At 42.7% G+C, this 26,634-nt stretch overlaps 2 protein-coding genes across 15 annotated transcripts; both read left to right on the top strand.

Moving 5' to 3' along the window:
• Positions 1–2,999: 2,999 nt before the first annotated feature.
• On the top strand, positions 3,000–13,108 carry LOC126987207 (acyl-protein thioesterase 1-like). 2 transcript variants are annotated; one of them, XM_050844024.1, is made up of 6 exons: positions 3,000–3,201; positions 5,893–5,924; positions 6,493–6,558; positions 9,237–9,284; positions 10,024–10,270; positions 12,892–13,108. In XM_050844024.1, the coding sequence occupies exons 1-6, from the start codon at positions 3,133–3,135 to the stop codon at positions 13,093–13,095; spliced, it is 666 nt and encodes a 221-aa protein (XP_050699981.1). In that variant the 5' UTR covers positions 3,000–3,132; the 3' UTR covers positions 13,096–13,108. The 2 variants fall into 2 exon arrangements, with proteins under 2 accessions (XP_050699981.1, XP_050699983.1); XM_050844026.1 differs by lacking the exon at positions 3,000–3,201 and adding an exon at positions 3,609–3,644.
• On the top strand, positions 4,171–17,487 carry LOC126987165 (uncharacterized). 13 transcript variants are annotated; one of them, XM_050843974.1, is made up of 4 exons: positions 4,171–5,568; positions 13,567–13,665; positions 13,765–14,555; positions 14,753–17,487. In XM_050843974.1, the coding sequence occupies exons 3-4, from the start codon at positions 14,002–14,004 to the stop codon at positions 15,456–15,458; spliced, it is 1,260 nt and encodes a 419-aa protein (XP_050699931.1). In that variant the 5' UTR covers positions 4,171–5,568; positions 13,567–13,665; positions 13,765–14,001; the 3' UTR covers positions 15,459–17,487. The 13 variants fall into 13 exon arrangements, with proteins under 13 accessions (XP_050699931.1, XP_050699932.1, XP_050699934.1 ...); XM_050843965.1 differs by lacking the exons at positions 4,171–5,568; positions 13,567–13,665 and adding an exon at positions 13,353–13,368 and having other exon boundaries at positions 13,765–13,863; positions 13,962–14,555; XM_050843975.1 differs by lacking the exon at positions 13,567–13,665 and having other exon boundaries at positions 4,172–5,568.
• Positions 17,488–26,634: the final 9,147 nt, after the last annotated feature.

Below are 26,634 nucleotides of genomic sequence, written 5' to 3'. Positions count from 1 at the left end.
TTTCCTTTGACCAACCTATATGAAAATCCCGCCTATAACTTAACACATGGGGTTATACGCAATACATAAGGTGGATTTAATTTATATAGGTTGAAAACAGGAAAAAAAAGTGGCCCCACAGCCTAACTAGCCCCATAAAACACCCAAGAAGAAGCTAGGCTAGGAAATATTAAGTTGTGTATAATTTCCTTTGACCAACTTATGTCAAAATCCCGCCCTTAACTTAACACATGGGGCAATACACATAAGGTGGAAGGAGTAAGTTAGTTAAGATGTTAAGTTAAGGACGGAATCTTAATAATTATCATTTACATAGGTTGGAAACAGGAAATGAATCTTAATTTACATAGGTTGGAAACAGGTAAAATATTAGGTAATTATATAAGGTGGATGGGACACGGTTTTTCGAGTTAAATTAGTTAAGTTAAGATAATTTACATAGGTTGAAAACAGGAAAGATAAGGCTGTATATATAATTTCCTTTAACCAACCTATATAAATTAAAATCCCGCCTTTAATATAACACACGGGGCAATACATAAGTTAAGATGTTAATTTAATTTACATATAGGTTAGATTGATTGATTAAACAGGAAAGATAAGGCTGTATATATAATTTCCTTTACCCAACCTATATATGAATTAAAATCCCGCCCTTAATATAACACACGGGGCAATACATAAGTTAAGATGTTAATTTAATTTACATATAGGTTAGATTGATTGATTAAACAGGAAAGATAAGGCTGTATATATAATTTCCTTTACCCAACCTATATAAATTAAAATCCCGCCCTTAATATAACACACGGGGCAATACATAAGTTAAGATGTTAAGTTAATTTACATAGGTTAGAAACAGGAAAGATAAGGCTGTATATATAATTTCCTTTGACCAACCTATATATGAATTAAAATCCCGCCCTTAATTAACTTAACATATGGGGGCTATATACTGGCCTTCCGGCAATATATAAGGTGGATATGGGACACGGTTCTTCCAGTTAAATATAGTTACACGGTTCTTCCAGTTAAATTAGTTACACGGTTCTTCCAGTTAAATATAGTTACACGGTTCTTCCAGTTAAATATAGTTACACGGTTCTTCCAGTTAAATTAGTTACACGGTTCTTCCAGTTAAATTAGTTACACGGTTCTTCCAGTTAAATATAGTTACACGGTTCTTCCAGTTAAATTAGTTACACGGTTCTTCCAGTTAAATTAGTTACACGGTTCTTCCAGTTAAATATAGTTACACGGTTCTTCCAGTTAAATTAGTTACACGGTTCTTCCAGTTAAATTAGTTACACGGTTCTTCTAGTTAAATTAGTTACACGGTTCTTCCAGTTAAATTAGTTACACGGTTCTTCTAGTTAAATTAGTTACACGGTTCTTCCAGTTAAATTAGTTACACGGTTCTTCCAGTTAAATTAGTTACACGGTTCTTCTAGTTAAATTAGTTACACGGTTCTTCCAGTTAAATTAGTTACACGGTTCTTCTAGTTAAATTAGTTACACGGTTCTTCCAGTTAAATTAGTTACACGGTTCTTCCAGTTAAATATAGTTACACGGTTCTTCCAGTTAAATTAGTTACACGGTTCTTCCAGTTAAATTAGTTACACGGTTCTTCCAGTTAAATTAGTTACACGGTTCTTCCAGTTAAATATAGTTACACGGTTCTTCCAGTTAAATATAGTTACACGGTTCTTCCAGTTAAATATAGTTACACGGTTCTTCCAGTTAAATTAGTTACACGGTTCTTCCAGTTAAATTAGTTACACGGTTCTTCCAGTTAAATTAGTTACACGGTTCTTCCAGTTAAATTAGTTACACGGTTCTTCCAGTTAAATTAGTTACACGGTTCTTCCAGTTAAATTAGTTACACGGTTCTTCCAGTTAAATTAGTTACACGGTTCTTCCAGTTAAATTAGTTACACGGTTCTTCCAGTTAAATTAGTTACACGGTTCTTCTAGTTAAATTAGTTACACGGTTCTTCTAGTTAAATTAGTTACACGGTTCTTCTAGTTAAATTAGTTACACGGTTCTTCTAGTTAAATTAGTTATAAGTTATCTTAATATACATAGGTTGGAAACAGGAAATATATTAGGTTATGTATAATTTCCTTTACCCAACCTATATAAATTAAAATCCCGCCCTTAATATAACACACGGGGCAATACATAAGGTGGACGGGATAATTAACACGGGTTCCGAGTAGGCCTAGGAACATTTTCGAGTTAAATTAGTTATAAGTTATCTTAATATACATAGGTTGGAAACAGGAAAGATAAGGCTGTATATATAATTTCCTTTACCCAACCTATATATAAATTAAAATCCCGCCCTTAACTTAACACACGGGGCAATACATAAGGTGGATGGGATAATTAACACGGGTTCCGAGTAGGCCTAGGAACATTTCCGAGTTAAATTAGTTATAAGTTATCTTAATAGGTTGGAAACAGGAAATATAAGGCTGTATATATAATTTCCTTTACCCAACCTATATAAATTAAAATCCCGCCCTTAATATAACACACGGGGCAATACATATAAGGTGGATGGGACACGGTTCTTCGAGTTAAATTAGTTAAGTTAAGATGTTAAGTTAAAAAAGATAAGGCTGTATATATAATTTCCTTTACCCAACCTATATATGAATTAAAATCCCGCCCTTAACTTAACATATGGGGGCTATATACTGGCCTTCCAGCAATATATATAAGGTGGATATGGGACACGTACGGTTCTTAATTCTAGTTAAATTAGTCACACGGTTCTTCCAGTTAAATTAGTTATAAGTTATCTTAATATACATAGGTTGGAAACAGGAAATATATTAGGTTATGTATAATTTCCTTTACCCAACCTATATAAATTAAAATCACGCCCTTAACACACGGGGCAATACATAAGGTGGATGGGATAATTAACACGGGTTCCGAGTAGGCCTAGGAACATTTTTACTAATTAACCCAAAGGTGCGCAGGTGACCTAGTGGACCGCGCAGACTCGGACGCGGTGACAGAAGCTCATCGGCCGCCCTTATTTCATGCCCTTTACTCCCCTTTGAGGCTCTCAGCGGCGGGTGGGCGGAGCGGGCGGGCGAGGGCGTGGCGTGGGCGGTGTATGGGCGGCCGCTCTTCCAGAATGGCGGCTCCTGTGGTAGTGAACGCGACGGCTAAACATACAGCAACCGTGAGTCCCGGCTGGCCTACCTAATGTCTTCACTAATTGTCCAAGAATCCCCCTGTGGTGACCCTGTGGGCGTGGGCGTGGGCGTGAACACCTGACCCATGCCCTCCATACTGATCCATACTGACCAGCAGGAATCGAGGTCATGCTATTCAGATTCTCGTATTTATTATTAATGGCATGATAAGGGTTGTCTCCGCCCATACCCCCGTGGTGACCCTGTGGGCGTGGGGCGTGGGCGTGAACAGCTGACCCATGACCCCTGCCCTCCATACTGATCCATACTGACCAGCAGGAATCGAGGTCATGGCATTCAGATTCTCGTATTTATTATTAATGGCATGATAAGGGTTGTCTCCGCCCATACCCCCGTGGTGACCCTGTGGGCGTGGGCGTGAACAGCTGACCCATGACTACCCCTCCTTATGGCCTCGGCAGGAATCGAGGTCATGCTATTCAGACTCTCGTATTTATTATTAATGGCATGATAAGGGTTGTCTCCGCCCTTACCCCCGTGGTGACCCTGGGGGTGTGGCCATGAACAGCTGACCCATGACTACCCCTCCTTATGGCCTCGGCAGGAATCGAGGCCATGCTATCCAGACTCGTATTTATTATTAATGCCATGATAAGAGTTAGCCAAGGCAGGTAATTGTCCGTGACCTGACCCTGGGGGCGGGATGGGGCGTGAACAGCTGACCCCGTGACCACTGCCCTCCATACTGGCCTCAGGGTCATGCCATTCAGACACACATATTTATTATTTATGCCATGAAGCGGATCGGGCAGGAGAAGAATATTGAGATGATCTTAAGGGTTGGAGGGGGCTTCGTGGTGCAGTGGTTAGCACACTTGGCTCACAATCGAGAGAGCCCGGGTTCGATTCCCGGGCTGGGATTTTTCTAGGGAAAGTTTGGAAGCCCATTTTTCAGTGATTTTGGTTTCCCCCCTCCCCCCCGCCCAAACACTGGTTCCCCACAGTTCCCCAGGCTTGTCTTGGGGGGTAGGGGGGGGGGCTGGAGTGGCGGAGGGGGAGGTGGACTTCTTAGAAAGTATTACCGTGGAAAAATTTGGGCGGCTTTTCTGATACCCTACGCCCCTGTCCACCCAGCAGTGAATGGGTACCAGGTATTAATCAAGGGTTGTGTCCCGTCTCCTGGGGTCTGTTCCTTTCTCCTATAGTTCCTTCCCCCTCCTGTCTCTCTCCGGCATATGACCACAGATGTTGCGCCGACTAAACCAAACTTTCCAACTTTTTCCTAAGGGTTGGCCAAGGCAGGTGTATGTCCGTGACCTAACCCTGGGGTGACCCGGGGCAGTGACAAGTAACCACTCACAGGCCACCCGGTGACCCGTGAATTGGCTTTAATATGTTGCCCTAGTATATCAGAGTGTCTTTCTTATTTTTACTTAGTGTTTCCAATCTAATTAGTGGCATAGAGTGGCCATATTTCACAAAGTATATTAGCGCCCAAGTATATTATTCACCCTAGTATATTACCGTAGAGCATCTTTCTTATTTTTACTCAGTGTTTCCAATCTGATTTCTGGCATAGATTGACCATATTTCATCAAGTATAACACCCATTGCACGCCAGTGTTTTTAAGATTATTTATGGAGGATAGTGAATTTATGAGCTCTGGCTGACATCATCCTCAAACTGGACAATTCCTACGGACAATTTACGGTTTCACCCAACCAACGATTTTCTCGCGCGGTTCATGTTTTTCTGGTGGTAGATGTAGTGAATTGCATGATTTTGTACCTCATTTCCGTCGCAAGTGTCTATTATTCGAGTTATGCCTCATTGCATTTTAGCAGCAGGCCATATAGGTCAGGTTATGTTAGGTTAGGCTACATTTAGTATAGTTAGGTCAGGGCAGGTTAGGTTAGATTTAGTTTTGTTAGGTTAGTTTTAACCCGGTAGCAGCGACGGGCCAAATTTGTGGCTTTACCATGTAGCAGCGACAGGGCAAATTTGTGCCATGATATAAACCCCAAAAAATAGATGATACATAATCTGATCACAAATGCTTTGATATACATTATGAAATGGTTTGTGTGAGGGGTGATTTTTTCTCATTTTTCTTGCTTGGAGGGACCATTAACCCGTCCACTGCGATTGGCACGGATTTGGCTTTCACTGGTAGCCTGGTAACATATACTCCTAGGTCTTTCTCTGCCTCTGTGGTGGATAGTGGAGTGTTTCCCATGTGGTATTGGTATGCTGGATATCCCTTCACTGGTAGCCTGGTAACATACACTCCCAGGTCTTTCTCTGCCTCTGTGGTGTATAGTGGAGTGTTTCCCATGTGGTATTGGTGTGCTGGATATCCCTTCACTGGTAGCCTGGTAACATACACTCCCAGGTCTTTCTCTGCCTCTGTGGTGGATAGTGGAGTGTTTCCCATGTGGTATTGGTGTGCTTGATATCCCCTCCCAAGGTGCAGGATTTTGCATTTTTCTTCATTGAATAGTATCAGCCACTTTTTGTTCCATTCCTGTAGCTTGGTGATGTCTTCTTGTAGGAAATCCGCAGACAAGGGGTTAAGAAACACGATCCCCGCTGCTACCAGGTTAAGATGTACGGTACTTCAATATAATCTGTGACTGCATCATTTGTTGCTGATGAGATGGGCAGTAATGGATTTTGGCAGGATCCACCATCACTAATTTGTCTCCTTTCCTTGCAGGTTATCTTCCTCCATGGCCTAGGAGACACTGGGTGAGTTGCTGAATGTTTCTGTTTGTCTTATTTTATACCAACTCATTCTGGTAGCTTTTATGTGTTTGAGGAACAGATGTGTAATGTGATTTGTGTCATTCAAACATTTATTTGTGTTTTCTAGCAAACTCATCTATGTTATTATTATTGTTGTTATTATGGGGGCTTTGTGGTGCAGTGGTTAGCACACTCAGCTCACAACCAAGAGAGCCTGGGTTCGATTCCCAGGCGGAGTGGAAAAATTTGGGCGGCTTTTCCGATACCTTACGCCCCTGTCCACCCAGCAGTGAATGGGTACCAGGTATTAATCGGGGGTTGTGTCCCGTCTCCTGGGGTCTGTTCCCTTCTCCTATAATTCCTTCCCCTTCTGTCTCTCTCCGGCATATGACCACAGATGTTGCGCCGACTAAATGAAACTTTCCAACTTTGTTATTATTATTATTATTATTATTATCATTATCATTATGAAGACTTTGAAGCATGTTGTTCCCATTTTTTGTCAACTTGTGATCCTGCTTCATTGAATTTCTTTTAGGTTCTCAGAATAATAATTTTCTTTCGGCTACAGGCATGGATGGGCCAGCGCAATGGCAGCCATCGGCTCTCCTCACATCAAGTTCATCTGTCCCACAGCGTAAGTGAGCCTAGTTGTATTTACCTAGTTGTGAAATACAGGAAAAGAGACATACTAGGCTTGTGCTGTCCCATCTCCATAACGCTTATCATCCAGTTTGGCTTTAAATTCATGAATCGTTTTTGCGCACACAGTCTCCTCGTCAAGTCCATTCCATGTTATGCTTCTGTATGGAAAACTGTATTTCTTGATGTCTCTCCTACAGTCACTCTTCTTCAATTTCTTACCATTGCCTCTTGTCACACTTCTGTCACGTACCACTAGGTCTTCCCTGTCCAATTTCTCCAATCCCTCTTGTATCCTGCACAATGCTATTAGGTCCCCTCTCTCTCTTCTTCTCTCCAGTGTTTAGTCCCAATTTCTCCAGTCTCTTCATAAGTATGTTCTCTCAGAGTTTCCGGTAATTTAGTCACTGCATATTAATGAGTAGTAATGATGGAACTTGATGGGGAAGAGTGAAGGACGGAGATGAGGGAGGCATGAGATAGGGGGAACCAGATAATAGGGATGAGATTGAATGAGGCTTATGTGGTTAGGAAGCATATAAGCAGGATAGTTAGCAAAGAGAACAGAGGGAATGAAGATTGGATACTTATGGGTGAATGATCGAGAGCTATCCTATGGTGCATGTGTTGAGCTTTAGTTGTTTATGAAGTTTATGTGGTTAGGAAGCATATAAGCAGGATGGATAGCAAAGAGAACAGAGGGAATGAAGATTGGATGCTAATGGGTGAATGATTGACAGATATTCTATGGTGCATGCATTGAGTTTTCATTGTTTTGGAGGTCGAGGAAACAAAGTTGATAGGTGAGTTGATATTGAGAAGATTGAAGTGTGAAGGTGATCAGGGAAAATAAAAGGAAAGGAAAGGCATTAGTTGTGAAGTATGAGGAGCACTTTGGGTAATCAGCTTAAGGTCAGGTGTGCTGTAGATTTTTACTGAGTACATTAGATAAGAGAGCATGATAGGGGCACAAAGTAAACACATGATTAATGGACATGCTTTATTAAATGTTTACTAACTAATATGCTGATAGGCATTTAACCCGGTACCAGCGATGGGCCAGATTTGTGGCTTTACCGTGTAGCAGCGACGGGCCAAATTTGTGGCTTTACCATGTAGCAGCGACGAGTTTTTACTGCAATTAAATCATGAAAATTTAAGGGCACACACCTTTAGAAAATCAGAATAATATGAAAATCGAAAATACTGAAAAACTTCCTATCTCCGCCAAGTTTGAGCATTATAGCACAATATTTCACAAGTATGGGGTACTTAAAAGTTAAAACCCTTCACTTCAAATCTCAGTTTATTAAGAAGTTGTGTGTGTGTGTGTGTGTGTGTGTGTGTGTGTGTGTGTGTGTGTGTGTGTTTACCTAGTTGTAGTCTACCGAGCCCAATCTAAGCCCTAATAGTCCCATCTCCATATCTACATTCATCAAGCCTTTCCTTCATTTGCTGGACACTGCTCGCCTCCACCACCTCTTCCTGCAAGCTGTTCCAGGTGTTAACACTTTTATGTGGAAAACTATACTTTTCAAGTCACTCAAACAGGTTCCTTTATTAAGTTTTTTCCCATGTCCTCTCAGCCCCTGCGTTCTCACAGTTAAGAAGAGGTCATTTCTGTCCACCTCATCAAAGTTATTTACCAACTTAAACAGCGTCATTAAATCTCTCTCCCTTCTTTGTTCCAGTGTCGTCAAATCCATCTCCTTCAATCTGTCTTCATACGTCATATTCGAGAGTTCTGGGACCATTTTAGTTGCAATTCTCTGTATCCTTTCCAACTTTCTGATATCCTTCTTTTTGTGAGGCGACCACACAACTGCAGCATATTCAAGATTTGGTCTTATCGTTGCTATTATTTTCTTCATCATTTCTTTGTCTATATAATGGAATGATACCCTTATATTTTGCGTCATCCTCTAGGTTTCTCTGAACAGCTTATTTATGTGCTTTTCTGGGGATAGTGTGTCTTGCATTGTTACTCCTAAATCTTTTTCTTCATGTACCTCCTTTAAGTTTTCTTCTCCCATCCTCTCTGTTTTCCTTGGTCTGTTTTTACTTTTCCCCATTTCCGTAACATATCATTTGTTTGCATTAAATTCCATCTCCCATGACTGGCTCCATCTATACACTATGTCCAGGTCTTTTGCAGTTCTTAACAGTCTTCCTCCGTCCTCACTTTTCTTACTAACTTGGTGTCGTCTGCAAAAAGGCTCATATAAGTTTTTATACTCATTGGCATATCATTTTTATACATTATGAACATTATTGGTACCAGAACTGAGCCTTGAATGACTCCACTCTCTACTCCCCTCCAATTTGATATCTGTGTGATTTGTGGGTATGTGGGTATGTGCTGTACTAGGCTTGTGCTGTCCCATCTCCATAACGCTTATCATCCAGTTTGGCTTTAAATTCATGAATCGTTTTTGCGCACACAGTCTCCTCGTCAAGTCCGTTCCATGTTATGCTTCTGTATGGAAAACTGTATTTCTTGATGTCTCTCCTACAGTCGCTCTTCTTCAATTTCTTACCATTGCCTCTTGTCACACTTCTGTCACGTACCACTAGGTCTTCCCTGTCGAATGTGTGTGTGTGTGTGTGTTTGTGCACCATTTTCTTAATGTTTGTTAAATGTGTTAAGTAACCCAATATCTATTTCCTTTCCAGACAAGTGATGGCAGTGACCTTGAATGCTGGGTTCAGGATGCCCTCCTGGTGAGTGAAAGCTTGATAAAGGGGGTGTGACAAGGGGACAGCAGTGTGAGTGTGGGGGAGAATGACTTAACAGGGAAAAATTTGAATGCATGCAACAAACCCTATTGGCTCATTACGAGGTTACCCACTATGGTGATTTGAGAGCATGTGAAAGAACCTCAGTATGTAAGTTCAGTTTACTTCTGATGCAACAAAATAATGGTTGATTTGAATTTTAACCTGGTAGCAGCGACGGGCCAAATTTGTGGCTTCACCGTGTAGCAGTGCCAGGCCAAATTTGTGGCTTCACCGTGTAGCAGCGACGGGCCAAATTTGTGGCTTCACCGTGTAGCAGCAACGGGCCAAATTTGTGGCTTCACCATGTAGCAGTGACGGGCCAAATTTGTGGCTTCACCGTGTAGCAGCGACGGGCCAAATTTGTGGCTTCACCGTGTAGCAGCAACGGGCCAAATTTGTGGCTTCACCGTGTAGCAGCAACGGGCCAAATTTGTGGCTTCACCGTGTAGCAGCAACGGGCCAAATTTGTGCCATGATATAAACCCCCAAAATAGATGATACATAAACTGATCACAAATGCTTTGATATATATTATGAAATGGTTTGTGTGAGGGGTGATTTTTTCTCATTTTTCTCGCTTGGAGGGACCATTAAGAAACATGATCCCCGCTGCTACCGGGTTAAATTTATATAGATCTAAACCTCACCATTGCCATCATTTTGCACGACATCATTATTCCAGGTTTGATCTCAAATCTCTGGACGTGGATGGACCCGAGGATGGGCCTGGCATCAAGAAAGCAAGGGACAACATCCACACCCTGATTGAGGAGGAGGTAAAGAGCGGTATTCCCCATGAGCGCATCATGCTGGGCGGCTTCAGTCAGGGGGGAGCGCTGGCACTCTACTCCACCTTCACCCACACCAAGTCACTGGCTGGAGTGGTGGGGCTGTCCTGCTGGCTTCCTCTCAGGGAGGAGTTCCCCCAGGTAAGGATAGTAACAAGGAGGAGGTGTCTGTGGGTGTAATTTATTTATTTATTTTTTTATCTTATTTTTATTTTTATTTTTTTACAACAAAGGAGACAGCTCAAGGACACAAAAAAGGAGGCAATATTAAAAAAAAGCCCGCTACTCGCTGCTCCTAAAGTTACCTGGTTTATATACAGGAAATTAGCCCTCTCGTGCCGTCCTGTCTGAGTCTCAATACACAAATTTATCTTTTGAGTTAATTTAAGATTTTGGACTGGGTCAGTTGATCAAACTTATAACTTGACCTCTCTTTTTGGGCACTCCTTTGACCTCTATTCAGGAGCAGTAAGTAGCGGACTTTTTTTTAATATTTTTCTTTACGCCCTTGAACTGTCTCCTTTGCTGTAAAAATAAAAAATAATAATTCAAGCTTTTAGACCTACTCCCTAGAAAAAAAATAATAGGGAGAGGAGACATGATTTCCGTGTTCAGGGCAGTGGAGGGAAAGGAAAAATTTTAAAGAGAAAATCTGTGTGGGATAAGGTTTCAACATGGGAGCAAGAAAAGAAAATAAGATTAATGCTTAAAAAATATACAAAAATAGTTTTCCACACAGCTGCATTGAACAGTGGCAATGGGATCATCCAGTCCAAAATCTCATGGGGGCTCCGTGGTGCAGTGGTTAGCACACTCGGCTCACAACCGAGAGAGCCTGGGTTCGATCCCCGGGGGAGTGGAAAAATTTGGGCGGCTTTTCCGATACCCTACGCCCCTGTCCACCCAGCAGTGAATGGGTACCAGGTATTAATCGGGGGTTGTGTCCCGTCTCCTGGGGTCTGTTTCCTTCCCCTTCTGTCTCTCTCCGGCATATGACCACAGATGTTGCGCCGACTAAACAAAACTTTCCAACTTTCCTATAATTCCTTCCCCTTCTGTCTCTCTCCGGCATATGACCACAGATGTTGCGCCGACTAAACAAAACTTTCCAACTTTCCTATAATTCCTTCCCCTTCTGTCTCTCTCCAGCATATGACCACAGATGTTGCGCCGACTAAACAAAACTTTCCAACTTTCCTATAATTCCTTCCCCTTCTGTCTCTCTCCGGCATATGACCACAGATGTTGTGCCGACTAAATGAAACTTTCCAACTTTCCTATAATTCCTTCCCCTTCTGTCTCTCTCCGGCATATGACCACAGATGTTGCGCCGACTAAACAAAACTTTCCAACTTTCCTGTAATTCCTTCCCCTTCTGTCTCTCTCCAGTATATGGCCACAGATGTTGCGCCGACTAAACAAAACTTTCCAACTTTCCTATAATTCCTTCCCTTTCTGTCTCTCTCCGGCATATGACCACAGATGTTGTGCAGACTAAACGAAACTTTCCAACTTTCTTATAATTCCTTCCCCTTCTGTCTCTCTCCGGCATATGACCACAGATGTTGCACCGACTAAACGAAACTTTCCAACTTTCCTATAATTCCTTCCCTTCTGTCTCTCTCCGGCATATGACCACAGATGTTGCACCAAGTAAACAAAACTTTCCAACTTTCCTATAATTCCTTCCCTTCTGTCTCTCTCCGGCATATGACCACAGATGTTGCACCAAGTAAACAAAACTTTCCAACTTTCCTATAATTCCTTCCTCTTCTGTCTCTCTCCGGCATATGACCACAGATGTTGCGGTGACCAAACAAAACTTTCCAACTTTTCCAAAATCTACTTGTTCAGGATGTTCCACAGTAAACTCACTTCTGTGTTAGTCCACAGCTTATAGGTTTCTACAACAGCCTAATCTGTGTTTTTTTTGTGTGACAGATTATTCTAGACCATTATTCACAGGTCTTTCTCTATTGTTTTAGTAATTTGTAAAGTTTTCAGTGAATAGTTCAGGCCTATCAGTGCTTTTACCCATCTCCAGTAATTTGTATTTCTTTGTAATTTCCTGGTTTAATCAACTTCATTTCTGAATCATCCGGGATCCTGAATGAGGATCTACTGTATTTATATTGCAGTATGACAGGAATCCAACTTGTCTAGCTTTACTAACAAGCATAGCCTTCAGACACCAACAGGTCATATCAGCATACTCCATGTTAACTTTATTAACTGAAACGTAAATGTGTTCAAGTTAGAAAGTATGATTAAGTTATATTACAGTATGACAGGAATCCAACTTGTCTAGCTTTACTAACAAGCATAGCCTTCAGACACCAACAGGTTATATCAGCATACTCCATGTTAACTTTATTACCTGAAATGTAAATGTGTTCAAGCTAGAAAGTATGATTAAGATTGTTTTATCTCACATACTTGTAATCTAGCCCATAACCTTGCTTATATTCACCATAAACATAGTACAGTCGTCCCTCAAATAGTACAGTTTTCAATAGTTCAGTTTCAGTTTTCTACGGATTGTCACAAAAGACCTTTTAGGATTTTTAAATTTCCTTCTTGTCGGGAAATTAAAAAATCCTAAAAAATCTTCTTAGAAAATCCACATAAAACCAAAACCGAACTATTGGAAACCGTACTATTTGAGGGATGACTGTATAAGTTAGTTTGTACACACCAAAATAGTTGACTAATTCCTATGATGATCAGATGTATATATGTATTTCTTCTTGTGTTGTTGCCAGGCTGCCATCAGCAACACTGGCGCCCCCATTCTGCAGTGCCATGGTGACTGCGACCCCATAGTACCTTACAAGTTTGGCCAGATCACAAGCCAGATTATCAAGAAGTTTGCTGGCAACATTGAGTTCAAGACATACCGAGGCATGATGCATTCATCCTGCGAAGAGGTGAGGCAGTGTAGTGTTGATGGTGGTTTAACCCGGTAGCAGCGATGGGCCAAATTTGTGCCAGATATAAACCCAAAAAATAGATGATACATAAACGATCACAAAATGCTCGTATATTATATAATGTTTTTTTTTTTGAGTTTTTTTTTTTTCTCGTATGGTTTTTTTTGATCTGATTTTCTCGCTAGAGGGTTAAATGAGTAAATTAACTTGGGCATAAAAAGTAAACAAGATGTACTCAACTATTAACCTGTCCGCTGCAATTGGCACGGATTTAGCCTTTACTGGTAGCCTGGTAACATGCACTCCCAGGTCTTTCTCTGCCTCTGTGGTGGATAGTGGAGTGTTTCCCATGTGGTATTGGTGTGCTGGATATCCCTTCACTGGTAGCCTGGTAACATACACTCCCATGTCTTTCTCTGCCTCTGTGGTGGATAGTGGAGTGTTTCCCATGTGGTATTGGTGTGCTGGATATCCCTTCACTGGTAGCCTGTTAACATACATTCCCAGGTCTTTCTCTGCCTCTGTGGTGGATAGTGGAGTGTTTCCCATGTGGTATTGGTGTGCTGGATATCCCTTCACTGGTAGCCTGGTAACATACACTCCCAGGTCTTTCTCTGCCTCTGTGGTGGATAGTGATGTGTTTCCCATGTGGTATTGGTGTGCTGGATATCCTTTCACTGGTAGCCTGGTAACATACACTCCCAGGTCTTTCTCTGCCTCTGTGGTGGATAGTGGAGTGTTTCCCATGTGGTATTGGTGTGCTGGATATCCCTTCACTGGTAGCCTGGTAACATACACTCCCAGGTCTTTCTCTGCCTCTGTGGTGGATAGTGGAGTGTTTCCCATGTGGTATTGGTGTGCTGGATATCCTTCACTGGTAGCCTGGTAACATACACTCCCAGGTCTTTCTCTGCCTCTGTGGTGGATAGTGGAGTGTTTCCCATGTGGTATTGGTGTGCTGGATATCCCTTCACTGGTAGCCTGGTAACATGCACTCCCAGGTCTTTCTCTGCCTCTGTGGTGGATAGTGGAGTGTTTCCCATGTGGTATTGGTGTGCTGGATATCCCTTCACTGGTAGCCTGGTAACATACACTCCCAGGTCTTTCTCTGCCTCTGTGGTGGATAGTGGAGTGTTTCCCATGTGGTATTGGTGTGCTGGATATCCCTTCACTGGTAGCCTGGTAACATACACTCCCAGGTCTTTCTCTGCCTCTGTGGTGGATAGTGGAGTGTTTCCCATGTGGTATTGGTGTGCTGGATATTCCTTCACTGGTAGCCTGGTAACATACACTCCCAGGTCTTTCTCTGCCTCTGTGGTGGATAGTGGAGTGTTTCCCATGTGGTATTGGTGTGCTGGATATCCCTTCACTGGTAGCCTGGTAACATACACTCCCAGGTCTTTCTCTGCCTCTGTGGTGGATAGTGGAGTGTTTCCCATGTGGTATTGGTGTGCTGGATATCCCTTCACTGGTAGCCTGGTAACATACACTCCCAGGTCTTTCTCTGCCTCTGTGGTGGATAGTGGAGTGTTTCCCATGTGGTATTGGTGTGCTGGATATCCTTCACTAGTAGCCTGGCAACATACACTCCCAGGTCTTTCTCTGCCTCTGTGGTGGATAGTGGAGTGGTTCCCCTGTGGTATTGGTGTGCTGGATATCCCTTCACTGGTAGCCTGGTAACATACACTCCCAGGTCTTTCTCTGTCTCTGTGGTGGATAGTGGAGTGTTTCCCATGTGGTATTGGTGTGTTGGATATCCCTTCACTGGTAGCCTGGTAACATACACTCCCAGGTCTTTCTCTGCCTCTGTGGTGGATAGTGGAGTGTTTCCCATGTGGTATTGGTGTGCTGGATATCCCTTCACTGGTAGCCTGGAAACATACACTCCCAGGTCTTTCTCTGCCTCTGTGGTGGATAGTGGAGTGTTTCCCATGTGGTATTGGTGTGCTGGATATCCCTTCACTGGTAGCCTGGAAACATACACTCCCAGGTCTTTCTCTGCCTCTGTGGTGGATAGTGGAGTGTTTCCCATGTGGTATTGGTGTGCTGGATATCCCTTCACTGGTAGCCTGGTAACATACACTCCCAGGTCTTTCTCTGTCTCTGTGGTGGATAGTGGAGTGTTTCCCATGTGGTATTGGTGTGCTGGATATCCCTTCACTGGTAGCCTGGTAACATACACTCCCAGGTCTTTCTCTGCCTCTGTGGTGGATAGTGGAGTGTTTCCCATGTGGTATTGGTGTGCTGGATATCCCTTCACTGGTAGCCTGGAAACATACACTCCCAGGTCTTTCTCTGCCTCTGTGGTGGATAGTGGAGTGTTTCCCATGTGGTATTGGTGTGCTGGATATCCCCTCCCAATGTGCAGGACTTTATATTCTTCCTTCACTGAATTGTAGCAGCCACTTTTTGTTCCATTCCTGTAGCTTGGTGAGGTCTGACTGTAGGAAATCTGCAGTCAAGGGGTGAAAGATATAGTTTATGCAGCTTCTCACATCCTTAACTTATTGTACAGGAAATGGCTGACATCAGAAAATTCATCAGCCAGCACCTGCCACCCGTCTAGACCAGTCTCCCAGCAGCAGCGGACGAGGGACAGACGGATGGAGGGTGTTGTTGCTTCATCTGCCAGTCATCTGCTTGCCCACCAGAGAGAAGTCCCTCGTAGGATCTTACCTGTAATCACTCTTTCAGCTTCTGATGCTCTATAGGATATATTTTATTTAGCTTCAAAGGTCTGTAGAACCATCTTGTGGCTTTTTTTTTTTCCCCTGTTATGTAAAAGCCAAGATTGTGTTTCCTTCGATTGTTTTATTATTTTTTTTTCCTGGAACACCATGTAACTGCTTGTCAACTAATCTAATTGATTCTAGACACTCCACATAGTATTGTGTAGGCACACACTTGTACCCCTTCACATACTCAGTCAATAACATCTCCATGATATATTTATTGGACTCTGCTGGGATTCTGCCTGTGTGCGTGTGTGCGCCTTTGTATGGCTGTTTTGGGTGGGTGGCACCCTCAGCCCGACTCAGCAAATTAGTTGGCCTCCTCAAAATATTCAGAGGTGGGAGTTTCATTATCACAGTATGACAGAGCCAAGGTCTGTGCATTGTCCCTCGAGGGCCTTTCCCTACACTCTGATGGCAGGAAAGGTTCTTTGTATTCCAAACACTACAGTGAAACCAAATTGTCAAGTCCGCTTAGGCGTAGGCTCCCGCGGGTCCACACAGCTCCCAACACAGTCCACAGTCCCAACACCAATCGGGGCTTCTAGGCGGCTTTTCCGATACCCTACGCCCCTGTCCACCCAGCAGTGAATGGGTACCAGGTATTAATCGGGGGTTGTGTCCCGTCTCCTGGGGTCTGTTCCCTTCTCCTATAATTCCTTCCCCCTCCTGTCTCTCCGGCATATGACCACAGATGTTGCGCCGACTAAACGAAACTTTCCAAAAACTTTCCCAACACCAATCTCTTCCTCTCATATGTAAGGTAAAGGTAACAAATGATAGGAAATAATAGATGTTAGGACTGTGGCAGAGCAGAGGGGAGAAATGGACCCACGGGAGCCTCCGCCCAAATGGACTCGACAGTTTGGTTGGACTATAGATGTTCCTTCCCTCATAGATTACAAGTCCCTTTGGGTGCTGAATTATCTTCTGTATTCACTACCATCTGTAATTGATTTTATTTTGTACTCATTTGTTGCTACTCAATGTGTTTGGACTATTGGACTAAGCCTTGTCTGGACACATAGGTTGGTATTATAAGACATTCGCTTCTCAGATCACCTACTTCTAAAGGTCAAAGAAGGGGTCAGTTGGGTTCTAATGAGTGTTTCTTCAGGTTCACGGTACAGAAGAAGACTCACACTACCACCGGGGTCATAAAACTACCCCTGGAAATGCCCACAACCCCTATGAAAGCCTTGTCAAATATGTGTTCTTGGGCAGCGAAATGTCTTGTAATATGACCCTTGATAATATAAGACACCTTGGCTTCTCACATCACCTACTTCTAAAGGTCAAAGAAGGGGTCAGTCGGGTTCTAATGAGTGTTTCTTCAGGTTCACGGTACAGAAGGAGACTCACACTACCACCGGGGTCATAAAACTACCCCTGGAAATGCCCACAACTCCTATGAAAGCCTTGTCAAATATGTGTTCTTGGGCGGCGAAGTGTCTTAAAATACGACTTATACTTCTAATCATCTCTTTATCAGACAGCAATCACTTATGTTATGTTGTTGATATATTACTCAGTTTGTGTCAGACTATCCTTAGAAATAGAAACCATTAACTTCCTAATTAGAAACCGAGCAGACTCATAACCACGTATTTGGACTCAACATGATTATCTCAATAAATCATTTTTTTTGACATTCATTCATTGTTAGCAATAAGCTGTAATTAGAACGTAAACTTTCTGTGACCTTTCATTCAACCGATGTAACCTTGTACCTCCCCCACATTTTACCAACCATAAACTCACTCCCAAAGAACAAATGACACAAACTTTCTGTGACCTTTCATTCAACCGATGTAACCTTGCTTTCTCCCCCACATTTTACCAACCATAAACTCACTCCCAAAGAACAAATGACACAAACCGTCTGTGACCTTTCATTCAACCGATGTAACCTTGCTTCTTCCCCCACATTTTACCAACCATAAACTCACTCCCAAAGAACAAAGGCCACAAACTTTTATAACCCGGTAAGTCTTGCAATCCTATCCTGTTCAACCAAGTAAAACTGACCCCTCCTTTTTGTACAAGCAACTCTGTGCAGGAGTATAATATGCATTACCTACCATAGTAAAATATTTCATGTAATTTTCCATTCACCAATGTCATAAGGTATAGCAGCCAGTCCCAGGTGTTCTCTTAGGGTCGCTTTCACAGTCATTTTGTTTGTGTTGATCGTTACCAATGGCGTCGATCGCCACTATAAAATTTCCACGTCAAACTGGCCGATGGGGTAGTGGCGGCTGCGGGGTTAGCCTAGCCCCGCACCTTACCACACACTCAATACCTCTCCCTTCCCCTGCAGCCGCCACTACCCCATAGGCCATAGCGTCGATCGCCACCATTGGTAACGATCAAACCAAACAACACGACTGTGAAAGCGGGTCTTAACTTCTCCACCCCAAGTGCAGTTGAAGTTTCAGTAGGTTTGCAGTCTCCTTAACACTTTTAAAATTGTGACTCCTCTTTTCATGTAATTTTAATCCACTACATCTATTTGTGAACCTTGCCTTTGTAACATTTTCTTATCATTGTCATCTTCAATTTCTTTTCTTCTTGCCTTAGTAATGTATTGTATGTAACCTAGTTTGTAAGTGAAGTATTTACTGGGGCCGTAGTCACCAATCCATGTCTCACAGAATTAGCCTGTTCCACCTGATCTGCTGTGCAAGTCATCAGGTATCCCAGTCACCTACCCTCCTAGTCACCAAGTTATGGCTGGTTGTTGCATCAAAGTTAGGAAGTGAGGCATTAGTCTTTAGGTTCCGCATACCCTGGGGCTTCGTGGTGCAGTGGTTAGCACACTCGGCTCACAACCGAGAGAGCCTGGGTTCGATTCCCAGTCGGAGTGGAAAAATTTGGGTGGCTTTTCCGAAACCCTACGCCCCTGTCCACCCAGCAGTGAATGGGTACCAGGTATTAATCGGGGGTTGTGTCCCGTCTCCTGGGGTCTGTTCCCTTCTCCTATAATTCCTTCCCCTCCTGTCTCTTTCCGGCATATGACCACAGATGTTGCGCCGACTAAACGAAACTTTCCAACTTTTCCTTTTCCGATACCCTACGCCCTTGTCCACCCAGCAGTGAATGGGTACCAGGTATTAATCGGGGGTTGTGTCCCGTCTCCTGGGGTCTGTTCCCTTCTCCTATTATTCCTTCCCCTTCTGTCTCTCTCCGGCATATGACCACAGATGTTGCGCCGACTAAACATAACTTTCCAACTTCCGCATACCCCCCCGCATTGCCCCAGCAGACTTGAGACTGCAGAGTATAACATTACAATCACCAAGTAGGCTGCAGTAACTTACTTCATAGTGTTGGATCTTATTTATATAACTGTTTATTTAGCCTGGCATAGGAGTTCGTTTAGGCCTGCACATCCTGGATAGCCTTAATTCACCAGTACTAATAATTTATCAGACTTGCATAGAGTTAAGCTTTGTTGGTCACCACAGCACCAGGAGATGTTGTTTCAAGGGTGGATGGAAGTGTTGTGGGAACCTTATGTAATACGGGGAAAATCGGAACAATCGATCATAAATAATTAAGTTATTAGCTCCTCTTCCTCCTCCGCTTCCGACGCATCCACCCTTCCCCTTTATTTCCCAATCACATTCCTACCCCAGGCCTTCCTCACTTCCTCCTCCTCCTCCTTGATGGTGATGATGCGACAGGGCAGATATTCAGACCACCATCACCATCACGTAATTCACAGTTAATACCATAATTAAGATGATTGATTGTTCTGGTTTTCCCCGCATTACACATACAGGACCCACAGTTGCCCTAACTCTGCTCATTATATCACTCTGTCCTCTTGTAAGGGATAGGCGGGCATCTTCCTCTCGACACTTTTGCCACGTGTAACTTGTAATAGGTCTCGTGTGAATTGTTTTATTCGGAAATAGGTACAGAATGGTTTCAATCACTGGTATACGGTCGCCCCTCAAACAGTACGGTTTCCAATAGTTTGATTTCGGTTTTATACGGATTGCCATGTAAGATCTTTTAGGATTTTTAAATTTCATGCTTATTGGGATATTTAAAAATCCTTAAAAATCTTTGAAAATCCACATAAAACCAAAACTGTACTATTTGAGGGATGACTGTAATTTGTTTATATTCAAGCATTAGGGTGGTCTGACTCTGTGTGGCATTGCTCAGTGAAACCAAGAGTGGAATGTTTGAGTTAACCCGGTAGCAGCGACGGGCCAAATTTGTGGCTTTACCGTGTAGCAGCGACGGGCCAAATTTGTGGCTTTACCGTGTACCAGCGACGGGCCAAATTTTTGCCATGATATAAGCCTCCCAAGATAGATGATGCATAAACTGATCACACATGCGTTGATATATATTATGAAATGGTTTGCGTGAGTGATGATTCTTTCTCATTATTTTACTTAGAGGGGCCTTTAACCTAACCTAACTTAACCTAACCTAAGAAACATGACCCCCGCAGCTACCGGGTTAAGAGAGCAATATTTGGTATACACTTTATGTATCAATATTTTCTTCTAATGCAGGGTGGTTCAACTTCTTTGACATCATGGTCCACTTCAGCACTTAACAGGGCCACAAATTATGTATATTTTTGTTTTAATTTTTTTATAATCCCAATACTCAAGTTTAAAAATTCATTAATGTTCTTTTAATTATACAAAACTTTAAAGTCGGGCCTTCAAGCTACATGGTATTAGGTTGGTATCACAAGACACTTTCGCTACCCGCATCAGCTATTTCTAAAGGTCAAAGGGGGGATCAATCACATTCTAATGAGGGTTTTTTTAGGCTCAGGGTACAGAGGAAGGGTCAAACTACCACCAGGGTCATAAAACTACTCCTGGAAATGCCCACAACCCCTACGAAAGCCTTGTCAAATTGGTGTTCTTGGGAGGCGAAATGTCTTATGATACGACAAAAAGTCAGATACTTTGCTTTTATTTGCATGAATGTACAAATTTATTAATATCAATATATTAACACATGGGCTCATAGTTGAACCACCTTGCTCTAATGGGCTACCTCTACTTTCGATAGTACAGTAATCCCTCCCATATCTGACATAAAAGGACCATCGGACGACCCTACCAACACTTATGTACTGTGAATAGCACCCCTCTTTTAATTTTAGCAGTGTTCCTTGGTCTCTTGTGGTATTTAGATATTTGAACACACCTAGGAATATCCAGTGTGATGCTAGACACTATAATTGTCCCTCAAATAGTACGGTGTCCAATAGTTCAGTTTTGGTTTTATGTCGATTTTCTAAGATTTTTTTAGGATTTTTAAGTTTCCCGACGAGCAGGAAATTTTAAAATCCCACAAGATCTTCTATGACAATCCTATAAAACCGAAACCGAACTATTGGAAGCTGTACTATTTGAGGGACAACTGCATAGTCTTCCAAATATGTCGAGGTCGGTCTGGCGTACGCTCCTGCGGGTCCTTTCCTCCCCTCTGCTCTGCCACACAGTCCCAACACCTATCCCTTCCTCTCATATATAAGCTGTAGGTAACATAGGAGAGGAAGAAATAGGTGTTGGGACTGTGTGGCGAAGCAGAGGGGAGAAATGGACCCACGGAAGCCAACGCCAAAACGGATTTGACAATTTGGTTTCACTATAGGAAAACAATTTATAAACAACAAAACCCACCATTTAAATTCAGTAGTTTAAGATGAAGAAGGTTTAAAAAGAATGTACAGTGTTGGTTCAGTGAGGAGGCAGATGGCCAATTTTTGCTCAGCTGATGGGTGAGGGCCTATTCTCTGTGTGACAAGAGAGGGGCCTATTATCTGCATGACAAGAGAGGGGCCTATTATCTGCGTGACAAGAGAGGGGCCTATTATCTGTGTGACAAGAGAGAGGCCTATTATCTGTGTGACAAGAGAGAGGCCTATTATCTGCGTGACAAGAGAGAGGCCTATTATCTGCGTGACAAGAGAGAGGCCTATTATCTGCGTGACAAGAGAGGGGCCTATTATCTGCGTGACAAGAGAGGGGCCTATTATCTGTGTGACAAGAGAGAGGCCTATTATCTGTGTGACAAGAGAGGGGCCTATTATCTGCATGACAAGAGAGGGGCCTATTATCTGCGTGACAAGAGAGGGGCCTATTATCTGTGTGACAAGAGAGGGGCCTATTATCTGCGTGACAAGAGAGGGGCCTATTATCTGCGTGACAAGAGAGGGGCCTATTATCTGCGTGACAAGAGAGGGGCCTATTATCTGCGTGACAAGAGAGGGGCCTATTATCTGCGTGACAAGAGAGAGGCCTATTATCTGCGTGACAAGAGAGGGGCCTATTATCTGTGTGACAAGAGAGGGGCCTATTATCTGTGTGACAAGAGAGGGGCCTATTATCTGCGTGACAAGAGAGGGGCCTATTATCTGCGTGACAAGAGAGGGGTCTATTATCTGCGTGACAAGAGAGGGGCCTATTATCTGCGTGACAAGAGAGGGGCCTATTATCTGCGTGACAAGAGAGGGGCCTATTATCTGCATGACAAGAGAGGGGCCTATTATCTGCATGACAAGAGAGGGGCCTATTATCTGCGTGACAAGAGAGAGGCCTATTATCTGCGTGACAAGAGAGGGGCCTATTATCTGCGTGACAAGAGAGGGGCCTATTATCTGCGTGACAAGAGAGGGGCCTATTATCTGCGTGACAAGAGAGAGGCCTATTATCTGCGTGACAAGAGAGGGGCCTATTATCTGCGTGACAAGAGAGGGGCCTATTATCTGCGTGACAAGAGAGGGGCCTATTATCTGCGTGACAAGAGAGGGGCCTATTATCTGCGTGACAAGAGAGGGGCCTATTGTATACCACCCCAACCACCAGTGCCAGAACTTTATACCCAGTGACAGACAAACATAGTCAGATACAGACATCAAGGATTATATACCATAAGGATAACTCACTAAGCTTTTGTTTTACCCACAATGCACTGCAGATGACGTCACACATGTACACAAATGGTGCTGGGCGGCAAACTGGTTCACTTCACTGTGTTCTCACCGTTGCGTGCTCAGTGAAAATGGTGATTTGTGGTGTATATGGGTGTTGCAGTGGCTCAACTGCGGAAAGTCTCAAGGTGTTAAGTTCATTAGGTTTCCTCGAGACAAACACACCTTGAAGAAGTGGATTTTGGCCTGCAAATGGAAAGATAAAGTGAAGGTGAGGTCCAAACATTTTCCATGAAAGTGATAACATTACAGAAAAGCCAGTAAAGCTCTATAGTGAAAGTTTGGTAAAGGTAAATTCATATAGTTAAAAAATTGCGTCAATATTATACAATATATATGTATGTATAAAAAATTACTTTCATTATATATGACAGGATGAGTCACCCCTGCAAATTAAGTCATAGAAAACTAATGTTAATGAAAGTTAAGAAAACGTAAGCATCGATGGTAAACACAGCAATATTTCTGCAGCTTGTTTACCTTTTTCTCACATTATTTATATTATTGTATACCATTAGCCAACACAACAGCTGCCTAATTTAATCATTTATCCTTAGCAATCAAAAAAAGCGCAAAATCTGACCATGAATAGGAATAAATAAAGGTTTTCTGGTACATTTTATACCGTGAGAGTGAACCAGATGACATACGTTTCAGTGAGCTATCCTCATAACATATAATCCTTGACGGACATAATAGAGTAAAGTCTTAGGGTGGCATAATGAGACACTTTGGCCTCTCACATCAGCTATTTCTAAAGGTCAAAGAGGGGGTCAGTCGGGTTCTAATAAGTGTTTCTTCAGGTTCACGGTACAGAGGAAGGGTCAAACTACCACCAGGGCCATAAAACTACTACTGGAAATGCCCACAACTCCTAGGAAAGCCTTGTCAAATTAGTGTTCTTGTTCAATGAAATGTCTTAAAATACGACCCTTAGTATCCGGAAAAGGTTCATGGGTGATCCAGATACAGGAGGGATGACTGTAGTTTGGTCAAAATTCTGATTTCTTTATAATACTTTTTAAACAGAAGGAAAGTGTATAAGCCCCAAGGTCTACATCATGTTACTGCATAGCATTTATTTTTGGAGTTCAGTGAGTTTACCTGTGTTTAGCATTCCAAAGTCCTCACTGTATCTCCCTGTATTTTTCACACCTCTCCCTACATGAGCAAGGGTATCCCATCAGATTATGTATGTACTAAATATATGGGTTCATTTGGTCCCAGGAAAATCATGGGCCAGTTCGACAGTCCAGCACAGGGTCATTGTAAGCACCCCAGCCATACTGTCTTCTCCACAATGATCTGTTATATTTTACAACAAAGGAGACAGCTCAAGGGCACAAAAAAAGTAAACAATAATAAAAAAGCCCGCTACTCGCTGCTCACAAAAAGAATCTAAAGAGGTGGCCGAAAGAGAGGTCCAGATACTAATGAACTTTCCTGTATAGTTTCGTAAAATTTCCTCCTTTTTATAGCAACGCCAAACACTATACAAGGAATTTTCGTTGTATTTTGTGTCTGGTTGAGATGCTTACAAACTTTCTGTATTGGACTGTAAAACTGGCTCTATGTGTTCAAAATGCAACATCAGCACATGACCAAATCCTTATTCCATAAACGTAAATACAGCAGTTAGCATTGGTTTGATTGGAGTACAGTTTGGACAAAGTGATTACAGCACACATTTGTAAGCCTGGGGACATTTCTGTAATAGTTACCTAAGTCTAAGGTAAGATATTTCTGCTGTATGTATGGTTGAAGTATCTGTAACATTACTCTGTTCTCATGATGCAAGCTTACCATTAAGTCCTGTTGTTTGGGTGATCAACTAATAGTAATATGTAGACAATTGGTATTTTCAGTTTTATATCCTATGATTATTGAAAAAGACAAATATTTATCTTGAAAGTAAGTTTATCATGCCCCGAGAGTTTATTTTTTCTTTTTCTATTTTCCTACACGACCTCTGCGTGTATCGAAACACACGAGAAATCAATCAAGACAAGGAGAGGGTATTCGCCGGCTGCCTGGGATTGAACCCGCGACCAGCGTGACGGGAGAGCCACTCCTTACCGAGTCAGCCAAAGAGGTACCCCCCTGACTAAGTGGGTTATGGGACGCTCGTTCATCAGGCATAGTCGCCACACTGCAAGTTGTTACTACAGTGTCAAGGAATGATACATGACTTACCTTGTTCAACAAAAAAACTTTTATTAATGTCTACAACACTGCGTTATGATTTTCTCTCTCCACACAGAGATCCCATTCATAATGCCTTAGATTTTTATTTTTTATTTTTTAATGTCTATGCCTATAGCGCCGGTAGGCTTGCTTGAGGGGCCTGGATGGTGTTCGGCCCCATCCCGTCATGGCGCAGGCAAGTGTTTATAGTGGCGCCATCTTCCCTTGGCTCAAGCTGCCCCCCGGAACTCGTTCTTGATTCACTTGGACGGTTTCCTCTAGAGTCCGGGTTGATGGGTGGTCTTCAGGACAGCATGTGGGTAGTTTTAAGCCACTCGGCGGTGACTGAAAAATCCGAGGTGGTAGCGTGGGGATTCAAACCCGCGTCGCCCATCATGCGGTGAATGTGGGCCCAGCACGCTACCACTCAGCCACCGCCTACCCCTGCACTGTTCACAACGCTAAATATGTGTACTGTCATTCACTATTATAAATTGACCCTAACCATCACCTCCTCGGACTAACCTCCTGCCTTGATATCCAGTCACCCACCTTCCCTGGCCCCTTCCCTTTCCAAACAGTAACAAGTGGAAAGACAATGTTAGCATATGTATTTCTCGACAACATACTTTTAGGAACGAAGTTATTCCTTTCAAGATGTTTGAGTCATCTGTAAACAGCCTTTTTTTACAACAAAGGAGACAGCTCAAGGGCACAAAAAAAGGAAACAATAATAAAAAAAGCCCGCTATTCGCTGCTCCTAAAAAAGAATCAAAAGAGGTCGCAAGAGAGGTCAGTTTCGGGAGGAGACGTGTCCTGAAGCTCATTCCTTCTACCATGTTGATGACAGAATTGAAATGTAAAGGGTACCAGCACCAAGCCATGTGGAACTGGCTGCCATATCCCTCCATCCTTACAACTTGTTCATTATAACCATCTTCATCTACTGGTCTCTCAAGAAGTATCTCTTTCACTCCACAAAGCTCCCCTTTAACCCAGTAGCAGCGGGGATCATGTTTCTTAATGGTCCCTCCAAGCACGAAAAATGAGAAAAAATCACCCCTCACACAAACCATTTCATAATTTATATCAAAGCATTTGTGATCAGATTATGCATCATCTATTTTCGGGGGTTTATATCATGGCACAAATTTGGCCCATTGCTGCTACACGATAAAGCCACAAATTTGGCCCGTCGCTGCTACCGGGTTAATCTTTCTATATCCTTCAAGTTCCACAAAAATCAAAGAAGTAAAAGCTAAGGATTGTCAAAAGCTGCGAGATAATCATGACAGCATCTTTTGAGTGCAGTCAGCAGTTGGAAATTATATTTGATTAATGCAAAAGAATGCAAGTTATTGGAAATGGAAAACAGTACAGACTCAGGAAAGCTTGGTCTAGCAGATATTACAGTTTTTGATCTTTGCATGTGTGTGTGTATGTTTTAGTCACAGTTGGACAAGGTAGAGAACTAGAATTTGTATGTCCCCCATGCCAGAGTTAGTCAAACCTTTCGGCAGCAGCAAAAGTGGATGGGCCAGCTAGCAGATCCCTCTACTACTGAAGGTCGGTATTACAAGACACATTTGCTTCTCACACCATCTATTTCTAAAGGTCAAAGAGGGGGTCAATCAGGTTCTAATGAGTGTTTCTTAAGGTTCATTTTAGCGAGGAAGGGTCAAA

Source organism: Eriocheir sinensis, chromosome 6, assembly GCF_024679095.1.
Source record: "Eriocheir sinensis breed Jianghai 21 chromosome 6, ASM2467909v1, whole genome shotgun sequence".
NCBI classification, from domain to species: Eukaryota; Metazoa; Arthropoda; class Malacostraca; order Decapoda; family Varunidae; genus Eriocheir; species Eriocheir sinensis.
Note: the sequence above shows the minus strand (reverse complement) of the source record. Positions and strands in the feature narration are given on the sequence as shown.

Bases quoted from the DNA above. Each gene is read 5' to 3' on its own strand.
- LOC126987165 (XM_050843945.1), top strand. From the start codon at position 13,706: ATGTGGTATTGGTGTGCTGGATATCCTTTCACTGGTAGCCTGGTAACA. The intron at 13,864-13,961 runs GTCTTTCTCTGC...ATACACTCCCAG, and splicing joins CTGGTAACATACACTCCCAG to GTCTTTCTCTGCCTCTGTGG. The intron at 14,556-14,752 runs GTCTTTCTCTGC...ATACACTCCCAG, and splicing joins CTGGTAACATACACTCCCAG to GTCTTTCTCTGTCTCTGTGG.
- LOC126987207 (XM_050844024.1), top strand. From the start codon at position 3,133: ATGGGCGGCCGCTCTTCCAGAATGGCGGCTCCTGTGGTAGTGAACGCG. The intron at 3,202-5,892 runs GTGAGTCCCGGC...CTTTCCTTGCAG, and splicing joins CGGCTAAACATACAGCAACC to GTTATCTTCCTCCATGGCCT. The intron at 6,559-9,236 runs GTAAGTGAGCCT...TTTCCTTTCCAG, and splicing joins AAGTTCATCTGTCCCACAGC to ACAAGTGATGGCAGTGACCT.